Here is a 17,031-nt window from a genome sequence, read left to right as displayed (position 1 = left end):
CAACTTAATATATAAATCTAGAAGTAAATGCAAAAATAAAATGCATTGAATAATGTGTTGCTTATATTTATTGTGTTTAAACATCATCTGTGAAAGATTCTATTACTGTACTGTGTAAAAAAAGAATTGCAATGCTGAAAAAGCATTTCCATTGACAATGTTTGAAATCAAAATAATGGATAAATGTTGTGTTTGTGGTAAATAGCCATGGATCAGTAGCGGACTCCTGTGTGAAAGCACAGTCCAGTGCTGCTTCCCTTCTCACAAGAGTCACCTAAGAAGGGAATTCCCCCCATTTTCAAAAATGAAATTCAGGCCCTGAATAAATGTCTAAAAATACTGATTGGAGTATCACTATAAATAGTTATAAATTATAAAAAGAAGGCTTCGTCGAAGATTTTTATTGGTTCAAATATGAATTGTTCGAGTGTAATCATTATGAATATAACCATTTATATATCCAGTTATTCTTCCATTATAATCACATATGCCTGTGTGGAAAATGCCTACGTGGCTGAAGTGGACAGACCCTCAGATGAGAAACATCTGGAAAAATAAAAGTGGGCTTTCTTTCTTTACCATAACAAGACTTGGGGGGGCCCCTTCTCTAGGGAAATATCGAATTATATGCATAAGGAAAACTGTATGGAAATATACCCCACGCCTTAAAGTCAAAACTGTATAAAAAGAGAAGCAGAGAAACATTCTAGAGATGTTTTCTGCAGAGAACTTCTCCACTTTATTCTTGATGTAATAAAGTGTATCTTCTGGCATCAAAAACCCAAGACTGAGTTTGGTTCCTCAGATTAACGGCAGACGACACTACAGCTTTAAAAAGATCGGTATCGGTGATCGGTATCGGCAGATACTGCTGTCTCTGATCGGCCTCAAAAATCCTGATCACAGCACCCCTAGTATTTTGAGCTCTGATTTTCTTCTCAGAACGTCTCATTTGGTGCAGAGCAGCATATCCAACTCATACCTGCTGATCACAGCTTCTAAGAGGCTTGTAATGCGTGGACATACGACATTCCTGCCAAAACTGGATGTCTGAGCTCATAGTGACAACTTTGTTCACTATCTGGGACAAGAAAGAGTTTTATCCAACTTATCTGGAGATTTGATTGTGACATTGCAGTTTCTTTGACCTGGAAAATAACAACTTGTAAAACAACCAAACCCTGTTACATTTCATTCACGGCGCAACAGCAGTTAATTCAAAAATGAAAACATGAACAGCTTTAGCAATGAATGCACTACAATATAAGCATTTGTATTTTTCTATTTCAATCATTTCAGCAGAAGCAGGAGCTTTGTTATCAGATGTTCAGAGAAATGGCATGACAAATACTGTCTACTCAGGAGTCAGAATCATTCCATTCTATTCAGTTTATCATTTTCTTTTTTGATTGTTTTTTTTTAAGCTTACTCCAAGTAGGGTGCGAACTATGGGGGAGCTAGGGGGAGCTCGGCTCCCCTTAATAAGACATGGGCTCCCCTGAAAACGTGATTTGTGAAATTTTGGGGGTCTCAAAAAATATTGACAATGTGTTATTTTGACGTGCAATTTCAGTTTTGTGTAATGTGATCATCGTGGATTATTATGTGTAAAATTGCAAAAATACCATTCATTCAAGCATGACAGCGATTTAAACCTAATTAACTTCAATAAAGATAACTATACATGCTATTCTTGTCATGAGCATCAAGGTGTGGGGGCGCTGCGGTGCAAATTCCATGTTTAGTACGTTTAGTACGTTAACTCAAAGATTCGTAGAAAAAATATAAACGTTGGACTCTGTGGTCGATTCTGTGTTAAGGTAAGGCATGTTATTCGCAATTATGTGTTGTGGCTGGGTTGTTATAGGTCTGTGTGACTCTCGATGTCTTAGGCCTAATTGAACGGAGGAATTATGACATTCTTCTGTAGCCTGACGACGAGTAACTTTAACCGTTGTTCATGTGAACTCAAAGACAGCCTGATGCTTTGTTTATAGACTATTTGTGGGTGGCTGTTTGTTGTTTCACCTATCAATTTGTGTCGATAAAGTATAGGGTAAATCCTGTATAGTGATTTATCCTATATAGTGCTTGCATAAAGCAAGTAGTGCATACACTTGTAGCTGTTATGTATCTTTGTAAGTCATTGTAACCCCCCGCCCACGTTATAAAAAAAAAACAAGTGGGCTCCCCCAAAGTTCACGGTATAGTTCGAACACTGCCCCCCGTTATATATAAAAAAAAACAAAAACAAGTGGGCTCCCCCAAAGACCACGGTATAGTTCGAACACTGACTCCAAGTATTTGTGCCCCGCATCTAGCCAAAAGAGATTTGGATTATTCATGAAGAAATTGGGCACCAAGTGGTACACAGAGTGTGCATATAACCCATTACATTGCCAGGTCCGTTCTTTACCATCATACTGTCTGGCCTCTGAGAATCTGTTCTGACCTTGCAACAAACACTCCCAGGGGTCTAAGTGTGAGACATGTTCAGGAGAACCACATGAAGAAACACCTTTCTTGATCTATAGGTTACAGTCCAATTATAATATATAGATTGCTATAACTTTCACAGACAGAAAACCTTTCGGATTTATTCACCTTTGATTTGTGTGCTAAACCTCAAAACTTTCCACCTCATCAAACCATTAAAGGCAGGCAAAATAACTACCCATTGAGATGTAGATTAACTGAATAATGGTATACATACCTTAGTATAACTTACTGGCTGTGTAGCATTTGACTAACTTTATTTTCCAATGGACAGCTGTCAGCAACAAAGATGTGTGGAATGATTCAGTTGAAATATGCTCCATATGGTACATGTTTCACTTACAGTACACTGAGGTTAGAATTCTGCTGCCGTCAAACACAAGCAAATTTATGATCGTCTCTGACTCAAAATCTAACTTCAGTGTCAGATTCTGGGCTCTCATCCAGAAAGATCGGGGAGAGAAGCGTTCCCAGTGTGGAGAAGCTTGACGATAGACAACACCAACTTATCTGTTTTGAAACAGCTCTGCAATAGCATTCAGATTACATTCAGAGACTCTCATTAGCAGAGATAAGAGTCGCGCTCGTGAAGCTTCATAAAGGAAGGCCCTGGACACTGAAGCACTGCCGGAACTACGTCACAATGGGACACGGAATCCAAAATTGGCAGGAAGATGACAGACTGGGGCGATCCAAAATTACGCTACAGTTCTTTTCTTAAACCCTTTTCTTTCATAACAGCCTCTCAATATGAAAAGCTCTTATGAAAGGGGGTACTGCCCAAGTTGCCACCATATCAAGTGAAACATGGCAGCCATTTTAAATCCAAACAAAAGGTTAAGATGAAAACCGTGGGAAAGGAGTGAGGATGATGTTTGTGCATCTAGCCCAGACCGAGGAGGAATCTGCTGACATTTTTAGCATTTTCTGCACTGATGTTATGAGAATATGGATTAAAACATGGTGAAATGTGCTAAAATAAGATGAGATCTGAGACTGATCTAGCCCAAAGCCATAAAGTATATACTATAAGTATAAAGATAACTATATAGTTATCGTGTGGATCTTAATATGGGACAGCGACAAAAAACAAGCCTCAGCAAAATCTCGAAACACCATACATTTGGCAAAAACATTACAGTGCAGAGCTCTGAGACTAATAGTTCAGCTTTTTGAGAAAATGTTGGATGCAAATATCAGTGGCCAATGGCCATGGTGTGGACAGGAAGTGCGGAAGTGTTAAACGCCCCCAATCGCGTTCGCCATGGGCAGCTAACAGGCCACTGCTTTAACAGGAAACAGTGAGGTTATGAGGGAAATACGCACCATTCAGTCACAGGAGAGAAAAACTTCATGATTATACCTACGGGAAAATGGGAACATGGGAAGTACATAGAACATTCTCTTGAACTACAATCAATAAAAGCGTTATAGCTCAAGGTAACAAATATTGCAGTAAATCTGCACATCAGGCATAGTCATGTAGTGTAACATGATTTTAATCATTGCCTGTGTCCTTGCTTTATGTCCATCTGCCTGAGGATAAAATATGGACACAGCAAGCTGTGAGACCTGCCGATGCTCAGCCTCGTCCTTCCACATACTGTGTGAGGTTACACAGTTCTTACAGACAACTTCATGACAGAAAACCATGACTTTGTGTGTGTACATCAACATAAACTTTTTGTGAATACACTTTAAAGCTGATTAAATTATGTATCAAATCGTTGTTTATGTTTTGATTTTTAAATCAAACCTAACATATCAGGTCAGAAGCATTAAGAGGCTACCAGGTATTCTTCAGACATGTTGAGCCCTGATGTTTATTTAGGAAAACTCAATTTTCTGTCTAGCAAAAAATCCCCATACACTGGTGATAAAAAAAAAAAAAAGCAATCCTGCTTGTACTTGGACTGATCGTGTTTACATCGAAAGTACTGATTATCTGACTTACTGCATATATAAAATTCTTCACAGAACTGTCAAGTAAAGAATTGTGTGCCTGAATACGATTCATAAAGCACTTTTATTGAAGAAAAGAGTGGCCCTTGCACCTTGTTATGAATGCAATCTATCATTATACATTGCTCACAAAGCATTCTCTGTGTCAGACTGAAAGTATGGATCACTTCCATCTACATAACTAATGATTGAAGTCAATGATGACGAATGCCAGAAGCTGCACCCTGCCTTTGGCTCTAGTGAAGCCGCCAGGTTTAATAAAATTCCTGTCTCAAGGTCTTCACAAAGACAGATGTTACAACTCAAGCAATTTACATTTAAACAGTAAGTTTGGCCATAATGAAGGACAAATCTTTTTGTTACAGCAATAGCTTCTAGTTATGTCACAGACGATTAAAAAAATTATTTGCCATTTGCTAGTAATGGGGAGGAACTTTCTCATTGCAGAGAGGGTCTGATTGGACAAAACTCTTTGTAGTGTAAGATGAGTCAATATTTTTGATACAGTTTTCCGAAGAAATTTTAAATGCATACACTACTTTAAAATGTTTGTTTGTTGGTTTTTAAAAGAAATTAAAACTTTTATTCAGCATGGACACATTAAATTGACAGTGACAGTAAATACATTTATGTTACAAAATATTTTTATTTGAAATGAATGCTGCTCTTAAACTTTGAATTAATCAAAAATCCTGAAAAAAAGTATCATGGTTTCCATAAAATATTAATCAGCACAAAAATTTTCAACACTGAAAATAACAGAAATGTTTCTTAAGCACCAAATCAGCATATTAGGATCATGGATCATGTGACACTGAAGACTGGAGTAATGATGCTGATAATTCAGCTTTGTAATCACAGGTATAATTTTTTTTTTTTTAATTGTACACATTTTTAACAAGATTACAAGAAGAGATGTGTTTTGTCAGTGTTTCAGAGAAAACTAGCATATACATGACTTCAATGCTAACAAGTTACATTTTACAAGGCCTTTAACTCTACTGTAGCAGAGGCAGAGAGCACACATCTCCTGCTCTCTAAAAGCTTTCAGCGTTGAACGATGACGCGGCACTGTCACAGGTTAATGCAAGCACTTTCATTAAAGCAAGAGATCAGTCTTACAGTAGGAGGTAAAGAAGATTACCACTATATATATATATATATATATATATATATATATATATATATATATAAAACTTTCAATATTACAATGTATTCTGAATAGACGTGATGTGACAATGTGATTATAGCGTAGCACGATGTAGCCTCACCCACAATAACATCTCTTTAGATAAAAAATCCTGCTACTCATACCACTACTTGTCAAAAGTTTGGAGTCAGTAAGATTTTTGTTTTTTCAAAAGAAATTAATACTTTTATTACTACTTTCCACGCCAGCAGCTTTAGTGTCAAATAAACTACTGTGTAAATCCTCCTGTCCAGAATGCAAAACTGATCCAGTTGGCCGGGTAGAGATGACAACAGTTGGTATGGTGGGAAGCAATCAGCAAAATCCCATGGTGCCGTTTCCATGGCAACTATGATGCTTTGCTAATGGCATGGGATTCTAAACGTCAGGCCCTCTGGGGCAGTCTGTGCGTGTGTGTGTGTTACGTGGGGAGAGAGAGAGAGAGAAAAGGAGAGGGGGGATGTCACAGACGATTAAAAAAATTATTTGCCATTTGCTAGTAATGGGGAGGAACTTTCTCATTGCAGAGAGGGTCTGATTGGACAAAACTCTTTGTAGTGTAAGATGAGTCAATATTTTTGATACAGTTTTCCGAAGAAATTTTAAATGCATACACTACTTTAAAATGTTTGTTTGTTGGTTTTTAAAAGAAATTAAAACTTTTATTCAGCATGGACACATTAAATTGACAGTGACAGTAAATACATTTATGTTACAAAATATTTTTATTTGAAATGAATGCTGCTCTTAAACTTTGAATTAATCAAAAATCCTGAAAAAAAGTATCATGGTTTCCATAAAATATTAATCAGCACAAAAATTTTCAACACTGAAAATAACAGAAATGTTTCTTAAGCACCAAATCAGCATATTAGGATCATGGATCATGTGACACTGAAGACTGGAGTAATGATGCTGATAATTCAGCTTTGTAATCACAGGTATAATTTTTTTTTTTTTAATTGTACACATTTTTAACAAGATTACAAGAAGAGATGTGTTTTGTCAGTGTTTCAGAGAAAACTAGCATATACATGACTTCAATGCTAACAAGTTACATTTTACAAGGCCTTTAACTCTACTGTAGCAGAGGCAGAGAGCACACATCTCCTGCTCTCTAAAAGCTTTCAGCGTTGAACGATGACGCGGCACTGTCACAGGTTAATGCAAGCACTTTCATTAAAGCAAGAGATCAGTCTTACAGTAGGAGGTAAAGAAGATTACCACGGCTTTGTTCGCATATTCATTAGCTACTGTCACATCTGCTGGATCTCTGAAATATAAATGTACAGTAAACGATTAATTAAATGATGATGCGGCTTATCTTATTGTGAGGGCCTGATTTCATATCCACTTCTGTATTGTTGTTTAGTTCTGTGATCCTATAGGATACCTGCGCTGTGCCATCTCACGCTCCCCTGTGCTCTTCTGACCTTAGAGATTACAGATCCTGTGGAAGGAAGGTTTGTGTGCTCTTTGTGTTACGCTGTGCTGTATCATACATTCTATGCATGGCTACGTCCTGAATAAGACTGAATGAGCGATATAGAGCTGTGCTGCCATCTCTGTGGCCAACAAAAACTGTTTGTGCTGACTGCGCAGTGCGCACAGCATCCTGACCTTGGTGATTCTGCAGAGTGGATGTGAATAATGAGATGATCCCTTTGGACGGACAACAACAGCTCAGCCACAAGAGAGTGAAGGAGAAAGACAGAGGGAGATAGAGATGCTCCTAATGTGTATTTAAGATACAAACAGACACCTCAAAGCAGTGCTACAACCGTCATAATATTTTGCACTATGTATGGTTAAAAAAACATGCATTATATATATATATATATTTCCATGGCAACTATGATGCTTTGCTAATGGCATGGGATTCTAAACGTCAGGCCCTCTGGGGCAGTCTGTGCGTGTGTGTGTGTTACGTGGGGAGAGAGAGAGAGAGAAAAGGAGAGGGGGAAAAAAACGACAGACAGTGAGCAGATTGGCTCAGTGTGCCTCTCACAGGAGAAAGTGAATGGCGGGAGGTGAAGGACGACCACGCATCAAAGAAAGGCAAATAAAATTACTGTATCATAAACAACATTGTAACTCCCTCATCGTGCACCCAAATTGCCACTAATATTATAATTGCATCCTACATATTTCCAGTAACCATGTAAAGTAAACTGGAATTAATGTAATACAGTACAAGAAGCAAAAAGACGAAGCTCATTTCCTGATTTATCTGAGGGTGAACACCGCAAGATTGCAGCTGTGACTACAATAGTAACTATGTCAGTTCCACAGGGAGCTGTGAGCTCTGCATACAGTCAGGGAAGTCTTTGTGTGATCCACGCTAAATAAAAGACGCTCTGACCCAACATACATAAACAGAACAGATGTGCTTTGAAAATAGACCAGCAGTAGGATTACAGTAAGAAATTGGGTCTTAAAATAAATCTAGTAGCTAGGGTACTCATAATAATCTAGAGCATGTGTGTTTTAAAGTGTGTCTGCATGCTTGCATGTTGTCTAGCATATTATAACTGCCCTCATGAAGAAGGTCACACACTCTTAAAAATAAAGGTTCTTTATTGGTATCTATGGTTCCAGGAACAACCTTTAACCAACCATGGAACCTTTCCACTGCAAAAAAGGTTCTTTATAGTGGAAAAGGCTCTTTAGTTTATTAAAATGTCCATGACCATCACACTAAGAACAAATGGTTCTCCTAAGAACTGTTCACTGAAAGGTTCTTTGGGAAACCCAGAATGGTTCTTCTGTGGCATCACTGCGAAACCCCCCTTTGGAACCTGTATTTTTATGAGTGCACTCATAAAGGATACTCTTTCATCTCTCTGCCAGATCAAGACCAGCCCTCTCTTTTCCATCACCTCCTATGTGTGTCATTTGCTCTGAAGCCGGGTGGTGGGGATGTCTGGCATACCACTGTAAGGCCACGAGGTTGAGGACAAGTCTAATTACATGCAGGGTCTAACAGCAGTGCTCCACAACATGTGTTCTCTGGTCTGAATTTAAAAAGATGCTGAAAAAATAGGCTTTTGAATCTAGCACACTTAAATTAGGCCTCAGCCTTGAGAAACTGCCAGGAATGAGGCCTATAAAAACAATCCGTCATATATGCAAACTAGTGGTCGACCGATATATCGGCCGATATTTGCCATTTTTTAAATATCGGCATCGGCCGATAAGTTTTCCTGTTTGGCTGATACGTTCGAGGCAGGACTTTTATTTTGACGGTGCTGAGAACTGCAGCCCCTGAGCACACAGTGCTAACGTTCTCCCTCTTGTTCACTGTTGTCGTTAACAGTTCCGTCTAAATACGGATAGAAGTCTGTCTAATAATCCAATAGAACTGTAAAGTATACAAAAAGTATTATAATGATTGCTTTTATATTATTAGTAATAGATAGTAATTTCTATACATAGTATTAGTAATTTCTTGTTTGCCGTCAGCATTCAGCAAATGCATATTTATATCATTTAAACAAATCTTTGAATGTCTAATAAACATCTAATTTCAAAAACCTTGCAAACTTAGTCGGATCCAGTTGTAAGACCTTGTGAAGTGTGCATGTGTATCCTGCATGATTGCGTGTTCTCTGAGTGACGGTCGAGATGCGCGATCAACAAACTTTAAACTCGTGATTTTAAATTATGCTGCGTTTTATGCATTTGCCCACTGTCATATTCATGTCATTTTCACTGTGTGCTGTATATAAAATGAATGTTACCTTGGCTTTATTTGAAAAAAATATGATTAATGCACACAAACTTCCCAAAATACTGAGTGCCCTGTTGGTTACAGTGTTTCCTTCCTCTTTAATGATATTTGTATTAAATATTTATTTATTTGTGAAAAATACTTTGTCATCTAAAGTATAAGTATGTTTATTTAACACGTTTATTTTTTTATAAATTTTCAAATGATTTCAAATTTCTTAAATATTAATTAAAATAACTAAAATTATATCGGCTTTATATCGGCCACCCTGCTTTCCAAGATATCGGCATCGGCTGTCAAAAAAACAATATCAGACGACCACTAACGCAAACTATTCAAATGCTTGCAAAAGGAGAACAACCAAACCAAAGGTGAATCTTGTTCCGAGTCTCAGTCCAGAAAGGAATGAGACCTATCCCAAGACCTTTTGTGGAATCGCCAATTAATTAAGGTGATCGGTACATCTGCTCTGCTAAATGGCATTCAGCATCAATCGATATTGTCTGTACTGAGGCACAAGCCGCGGTTTCAGTCGAAGCTGAATAATACATGAGGGCTACCCCACCTACAGTTGTGTATCGGCATTGTGCCAAAACGCTATGCAATGCTTCTCTCTTTCTCTAATGCACAATGTTATATACAAGCAGCATTTTCCCTTACAAAAGTACTTTTTTGCCAAAATACCATAATTGATACAGATATTATTACTATTGCAACATTAAATATAGAATTTCTGTGTATGTAGAGTATTACTGACTGATGGATTGTGGCGACTTGAAGTAACAATAATCTTAGTCACTATGGTATTTTGAAACTATTTATGCTCATTTCACAAATAAATCTCCGTTGTGACTGAAGCAGTCAATATGTGGTCCACAAAGCACATCACAGTCAATCTATTCCTCCCCACTTATACAAATCAATTTGTTGCAGTACACCATGTTTAGGAAAGTACTGTAGCGTTTTTATTGTGTTAGTGTTTCACGATAAAAGTAGGTACATACAAAGGGCCTTTAGCCCCATTGTACCCTATCATACAGAACTGTACATATGAGGGGTAAATCTTATTAAAATATATGTATATTTGGTTCAAATTTGATTAATAGAATAATATGCTAAAATGCTAATACTGAAAGGTCAGAATTTGTTATAGACAAGCTGGTGTAATAAAGACCACAAATATTAGATATTTTTTAAACATCTATTTCATCATTAAAAAAATGAAAATGTTCTATTGTGATTGTTTAGGTATTTTAGACAATTTCACAAAGGCTCCGAATGCAAAAAAGCCCATTTCTATAATTAAATTGGGTCAAAAAATGTAAAAAAAACAAAACAAAAGAGCTGAGCTGAGTGGATGGTAAGTGACCTGTTTAAAATGCTCATCATCCGCATTCATATTCTCTAAAGCGCAGCATACACTACAATTGGCGTTAGTATTCCTACCGAACTCTGTGGAGGTCACGTGACCCGCCAGCAGCTCCAGCCAGGGTGAGATGGAAGCGCCTCTCCGCTGTGCTGCTGCGCTACTCTCTCCAGTTTAAATCGCGTTGGCTCGAGGTTTCAGAGCACATCACCACTGCAGCAACCCCCACCCTCCTCCTCCGCCACCTGCTTCCACATGCACGGCTACAGGAACTCTGCATCCCTGGGCATAGAGCAACTGCTGCAGCATCCCTTCAGCGGACTCACCACTACCATGTTTTAAACACCGAGCACTCTAAATTTTACGATCCAATGGAAACTCCGTGACCGACTGTCGCTGCAGTATGCACAGATTGCGACCGTAAATCGAACGCTTACGGTCTGTATAGTGGAATGGTTGTGATAAAGTTTTTACAGATGTCGAGATGCTTAACGTAATAAGTTTTGACAACGTTGCAGAAACATTGTTCAGAGGTTGCTAGCAAGTCCACTTAGGATCTGACACTACACCTAAATGTCTTCAAGACATTATTCTCATGGGGCCTTTTTATAACTTTTTAGACGTGATATAATCTGTCCTGAGGTAAAAGTGTCCTCCTTTCAAACTCTGCGCCCGCACTCTCTGTTTAACGTTTTTTTTTTCAACCATTCAAACATCCTCTTCCATTCACAAAAATGAAATAATATCAATAATCACAATTTACCTAGTTGAATTATTTGCCATTTTTTCCACACGTTAACTAAGCCAGTTCGTAAACTGAAAAAAAAAAACGAACGTTTGACGTTCACGGCATTGTGACGTCTCATTGAAATGTAGGCATTAAACATTCCATTTTGGATTTGTTTTATTGGTAAAGAACCAATACTGATTTTTTTATTCGAGGTGTGGTTTCTGAGACTTTTTTAAAACTGCGACGTTCCCTGACTGCAACACTGTGACAAGTAAAAACGTTTCGCGCTTGCTGGGAACCTGCTTCCATTACTACCGCTTTAAGGAAGCCTGGCTCAGCCAGTTGTAATTATTGATAAGTACGTCGATTATAGATAAAGAAACTCGCCATCCCTTTCTTCAAAACAACGGTCCCCCCAGCATCCCGCATTACTGAATCTGTGTTAATACGTTTTCTAAGCCGTTTCATAACAAGAACTCAGTTAAAGCCCGCTTTAATCCACCTCGCTCACCAGCCTGTGGCCTCCATGAGCAACAACAGCAGCCATATCTAACATGTACTGACACAGATGAGGATAACAGGTGCCCAAACACAAACAGCATTCCATTAAAGCTTAAAAATAACGAGTATCACAGACAACACGTTAACGCGCTCGGAATATTAATTACACCCACACTGCTGTTTATCTATGAGAATTAAGCCACGTATGGCTGCGTCGCGTAACATCTACCCACCAGTCATATTTACATATCAAAAACGGAACCCACTGAAAAAAAAAAACGAACGTTTGACGTTCACGGCATTGTGACGTCTCATTGAAATGTAGGCATTAAACATTCCATTTTGGATTTGTTTTATTGGTAAAGAACCAATACTGATTTTTTTATTCGAGGTGTGGTTTCTGAGACTTTTTTAAAACTGCGACGTTCCCTGACTGCAACACTGTGACAAGTAAAAACGTTTCGCGCTTGCTGGGAACCTGCTTCCATTACTACCGCTTTAAGGAAGCCTGGCTCAGCCAGTTGTAATTATTGATAAGTACGTCGATTATAGATAAAGAAACTCGCCATCCCTTTCTTCAAAACAACGGTCCCCCCAGCATCCCGCATTACTGAATCTGTGTTAATACGTTTTCTAAGCCGTTTCATAACAAGAACTCAGTTAAAGCCCGCTTTAATCCACCTCGCTCACCAGCCTGTGGCCTCCATGAGCAACAACAGCAGCCATATCTAACATGTACTGACACAGATGAGGATAACAGGTGCCCAAACACAAACAGCATTCCATTAAAGCTTAAAAATAACGAGTATCACAGACAACACGTTAACGCGCTCGGAATATTAATTACACCCACACTGCTGTTTATCTATGAGAATTAAGCCACGTATGGCTGCGTCGCGTAACATCTACCCACCAGTCATATTTACATATCAAAAACGGGGTTATATTCAAAAATAGGGTTTAATCACATACGACCTATGATTAGTATGTCGTCTAGGCAAGAATTATGCATCCAATAGCATATTCCGCTAAAAGAAAAGATGCATTCCCTTATTTGGCGAGTCATTGTTGCAGGCCGGCGTGTTGATACACTGTCATTTGGCACTGCAAATAAACGCAGCGATCAACTGTGTAATAGTACGCTGGGAAAATGAATTATGACGTTACGAGTACGATATTTTGCCAGCCTAAAGCGAAGCTGATGGTAATGAATCTGACTGGGATGTCAACAAAAGACAGGGTGACATTCCTCCGGGGAATATTTCTGGCTTTAGTGCGTTTGATCAAGAAATCAATTCCCATATGACATCATGCGCGCTAAATAAAACATGCGTTCAAGACACTGTATGCAGATGCTTACCAGATTTAAAACTGTCTCCACGATATCTCTGTTGCTAACCTCCCCGACCTGGATCAAACCGATGAGCACGGCGAATTTCATCTTGATATTCCGGATCGGAACCGAGGGGTTCATCACCCCGGCCGGTAGAACCACGGCGCCCGATCCAGACACCATCATGTCCCCGGTAACGGAGCCCGTTACGACTTGCTGCCCCGAACCCGGCGGTGCTGCTGGTGGTGTGGTTGCTTCTCGGTCCGTGAGCGAGGCGGAACCCGGTGCCAAAACCGGTTTCTCGCTCGACATTTCCGACCCGAATCCCAAAAAGGAGCGGTCGGCTCGGTCTCACCTGCTTTTGTATCACCGAGCACTGAGCAGCAGCATCAAACACAGATGAAAAAGTAAAATTCTCGATCAGGTGTCACAAGGCTGTCCTCCCCCTCCGTGATGTGCACATCCAAACCCGATGCTCGCAGCCGTTCAGAGGGATGTACAGGACGAAAACACGTCTTATGTTTGGCGAAACGGTCCCTCTCTCCTCCCGATGTCAGCCGGAGATCGGTGCGGTGTCGGGCTGTGCTGTCTTTCTCAGGACGCCATATTGACGCCCCCTGTCTGCGGGAGCGCTCACCACGCCTGCGTGCTGCTGCCCGACTGTCAATCAAAAAGGTGGTAACCAAGCAGGAGCACGTGTGCGCGTCCCATTGATTAGTAGGTGTCCCAGCATTAGGCAAATCAGATAAATGTAATGTAGACTATAAAAAATTATAGCGGGATTATTTTGGACCGTTAAACAATTGTAAATAATGCCATAGTCCAATGATGTAATGATAATGTGACGATCTCTCCGACTCTTTCACATAACTTGAATAAATATTTCACAGGGTTTATTTTTGAAATCCAAATTCTATATTGACGCATACATTAAAGTATTAGCTGCCATGAAACAACTGTCCATTAAAAAAAAAAGTTGTCACTCAACACACCTTTTGTTGAAAAATATACACTGTATAGCCTATATTATTTAAAAAAAGAACATATATATTCTTTACATATATTACTTTATATGTGTGTTATCGAAATATTAAATAATATAAATTATAACTTTTGATGCTTATTATTAGTGAGATCTTCATCTTCGCTGTAAAATAAGTGCAATTTGTGAACATCACATTTGCCTTGAGTCAATTCCATTATATCAGCCACCCTGCTAGGAATCAGCACTGGCTTTAACCCATGTAATATGAAGACTACACACAAAACATATGGCTGCCAAATCACAAAGACTCACAGTTTTTTCTTCACTGTGTCTGCCATTGAAGCGAACCTTGCTATTGTGATGTTTTAATTTTAGCACTGCAGCAGAAAGCTGTGAATGGGGACGTGAGCTCTCTTTCACTCAGAAGGACACGAGTCCTGCCACATTTTGCACAAGCCTAAATAGAGTTTTAAAGTCGGGCTGAATGAAAGTGAGCTTTTGCCAAGCCTTCTCTCCCTCCCCGTCCTTTTCTTCTTTCTTTATTTCTCTTTTCCCTCTCTGTCTCTTCCTCTTGTCTCACTCATCTGCTTGCATCCCGTTCTCTCAAAATAGAACGGATCTTTAACAACAAGCTATGCTGACATACACAATTCTTATATAAGGGACTGCTATAGGAGACAAAGACAGCAAAACTAAGAGATATTCCTTGCTAGAGCTCACTTTCCATACAGATTCTCATTTAGAATTCTATAATAACACTTAAAAACCTGATTTGCAGATGTATAAAGACCATTCATGGGTATATAAAGAATTTTATGATGTTCTAGAGGTATGATGTGAAGATTTATTTGACTTTCTCTTGCTGATCTTACAGTAATTTCCTAATTTCCATAAGTCCCTTTTCTATCTCTCTTTACCAGCAATCTCAGAGCACAATTCCTTTTTTAGTGGTGAGGAGATGAATATATGGAGTGAGGGAGAGGAGGAGGGGTGGAGAGGGGGATGGGCTCTGCTCAGAGGAGGAGGGGAACAGAAGGGACCAGCAGCTGGATACTGAGGAAGAGTCTTCAGCCAATACAATGGCTGACAGGAGGCTGAGTCTGCATTCAGAGCTTTACGTCCCGTCACCAGACTGGAAACCTGCTAAACTCACACGCACCAAGACATAACCAGCATCTGTTAAACTGCTTTTAGGAAACACACACACACGCACACACACAACCTTGGTTACCATTCACTTTTATTATAGAAAAAAGTTAAATGCAAGTAAATGGTGAATAAGGTTGTCAGTCCCTACAATTCTGCATTTTGTGTACCACAGAAGACAGAAGGTCTGGTTTGGAACAACGTAAATGATGACAGACTTTTCATTTTAGGGTTAACTATTACTTTAAGACTAAAGAGCGAGGCAGAACTGCTTTCCTGTCGAGGAAAAGTTTGAGACCTCTCGGTACAAACGCACTGGTTGGCTGAGGGAATGTCACAAACACATAAACACACAGCATTATTCTGCTCAACATCTTCTGTCACAGGACGGGAAAAGCCCCTTTATGTCCATATCAGGGATGAAAGAACACATCAGAAAGGAGGAGGGAGCTTTTACATTTAAAATAGCTGCACCGTTCACCACTCGCCCACATCTCCCTGTTCCCATAGAGCGCGCGTGGGTTTGACAGACAGGTCTGTTCTCAGCTGGACTCAGAGCACAACAGGAAAACACAAGAGCTGCTGAACTCCATGACTAACACATTCAAATTTTTACACTTGTTTTTGGCGAACACTTTCACCATTTCAATATACCAGAAAGTGCACTCTTAAAAATAAATTTTCTTGATTTATCTATGTGTCCATGAAGAACCTTGGAAAAGGTTCTTATAGTGAAAAAAGTTGTAAACATTTTAAATGTTTCTTAACAAAATGGTTCTTTTAAGAACTGCTCACTAAAAGATTGTTTGGGGAACCAAAAAAGGTTCTTTTATGGCATCACGAAAACACTTTAGTGGAAATTTTTGTTTTTAAAAAGTGCAGTATTAACTTAGATGATTGTTTATTGGCCCCATAGTCAAGATCCCATCCCCAGTCTCCATGATACTGTTTTCCTTGCATTTGCAAATGCACTGATAATATAGTTGTGCAATTTAGTAGAATGAATCATCAGGGCATCTTTTGGTGCTTGTTTTTAATTTGGTCCAGAGTTCAACTAATTCTAGTACAGTATATACATATGCCTGAGATGTAGGCATCAAGGGCTTTTATGGCCATATTTTTTTTTTAGAAAATTAAGAATCTGTAGGAGCAAATATAAACAAATAAAAACCAAATAAACCACTAAGCAAATGTAAACAGCATCTCACAAGCAAATTCTTAATGAAGATCCTAATCAAATCTTTTAATTAAGTAATTTTAACATTTAATATGTGCATAATTGTGGGGATAATCATTTTATGTGAGTGTGTTTATTTGTTTGTTAGGCTACAAAATGAGTGCATATTATAGTAAGGCCACAAAATGTTGTTTTGCTTATTTGTTTATCTATCTATCACATATGTTTGTTTTGGTTTCATAAACAGTTGTTGGTTATCATGGGTCAGCAATGTCCCAGTGGGCATACAACTAATGTGTGTGTGTGTGTGTGTGTGTGTGTGTGTGTGAGCTGGTATTTATCACGTTATGGGGACCAAATGTCCCCACAAGGATAGTAATACTAGTAAATTTTGACCTTGTGGGGACATTTTTGAG

At 38.9% G+C, this 17,031-nt stretch overlaps 1 protein-coding gene across 14 annotated transcripts in view; it reads right to left on the bottom strand.

The window, feature by feature from the left end:
* The window catches only part of LOC107691681 (neurobeachin-like), a 137,375-nt gene extending 123,474 nt beyond the window's left edge, over window positions 1-13,901 (bottom strand). For all 14 annotated transcript variants that reach the window (XM_016490452.1, XM_016490455.1, XM_016490458.1 and 11 more), the window contains exon 1: window positions 13,335-13,901. In XM_016490452.1, coding sequence (XP_016345938.1) covers window positions 13,335-13,619 — 285 coding nt within the window. In that variant the 5' untranslated portion in view covers window positions 13,620-13,901. The remainder of the gene's footprint in view (window positions 1-13,334) is intronic.
* Window positions 13,902-17,031: the final 3,130 nt, after the last annotated feature.

Source organism: Sinocyclocheilus anshuiensis, unplaced genomic scaffold (assembly GCF_001515605.1).
Source record: "Sinocyclocheilus anshuiensis isolate Anshui unplaced genomic scaffold, SAMN03320099.WGS_v1.1 scaffold186, whole genome shotgun sequence".
NCBI lineage: Eukaryota > Metazoa > Chordata > Actinopteri > Cypriniformes > Cyprinidae > Sinocyclocheilus > Sinocyclocheilus anshuiensis.
Note: the sequence above shows the minus strand (reverse complement) of the source record. Positions and strands in the feature narration are given on the sequence as shown.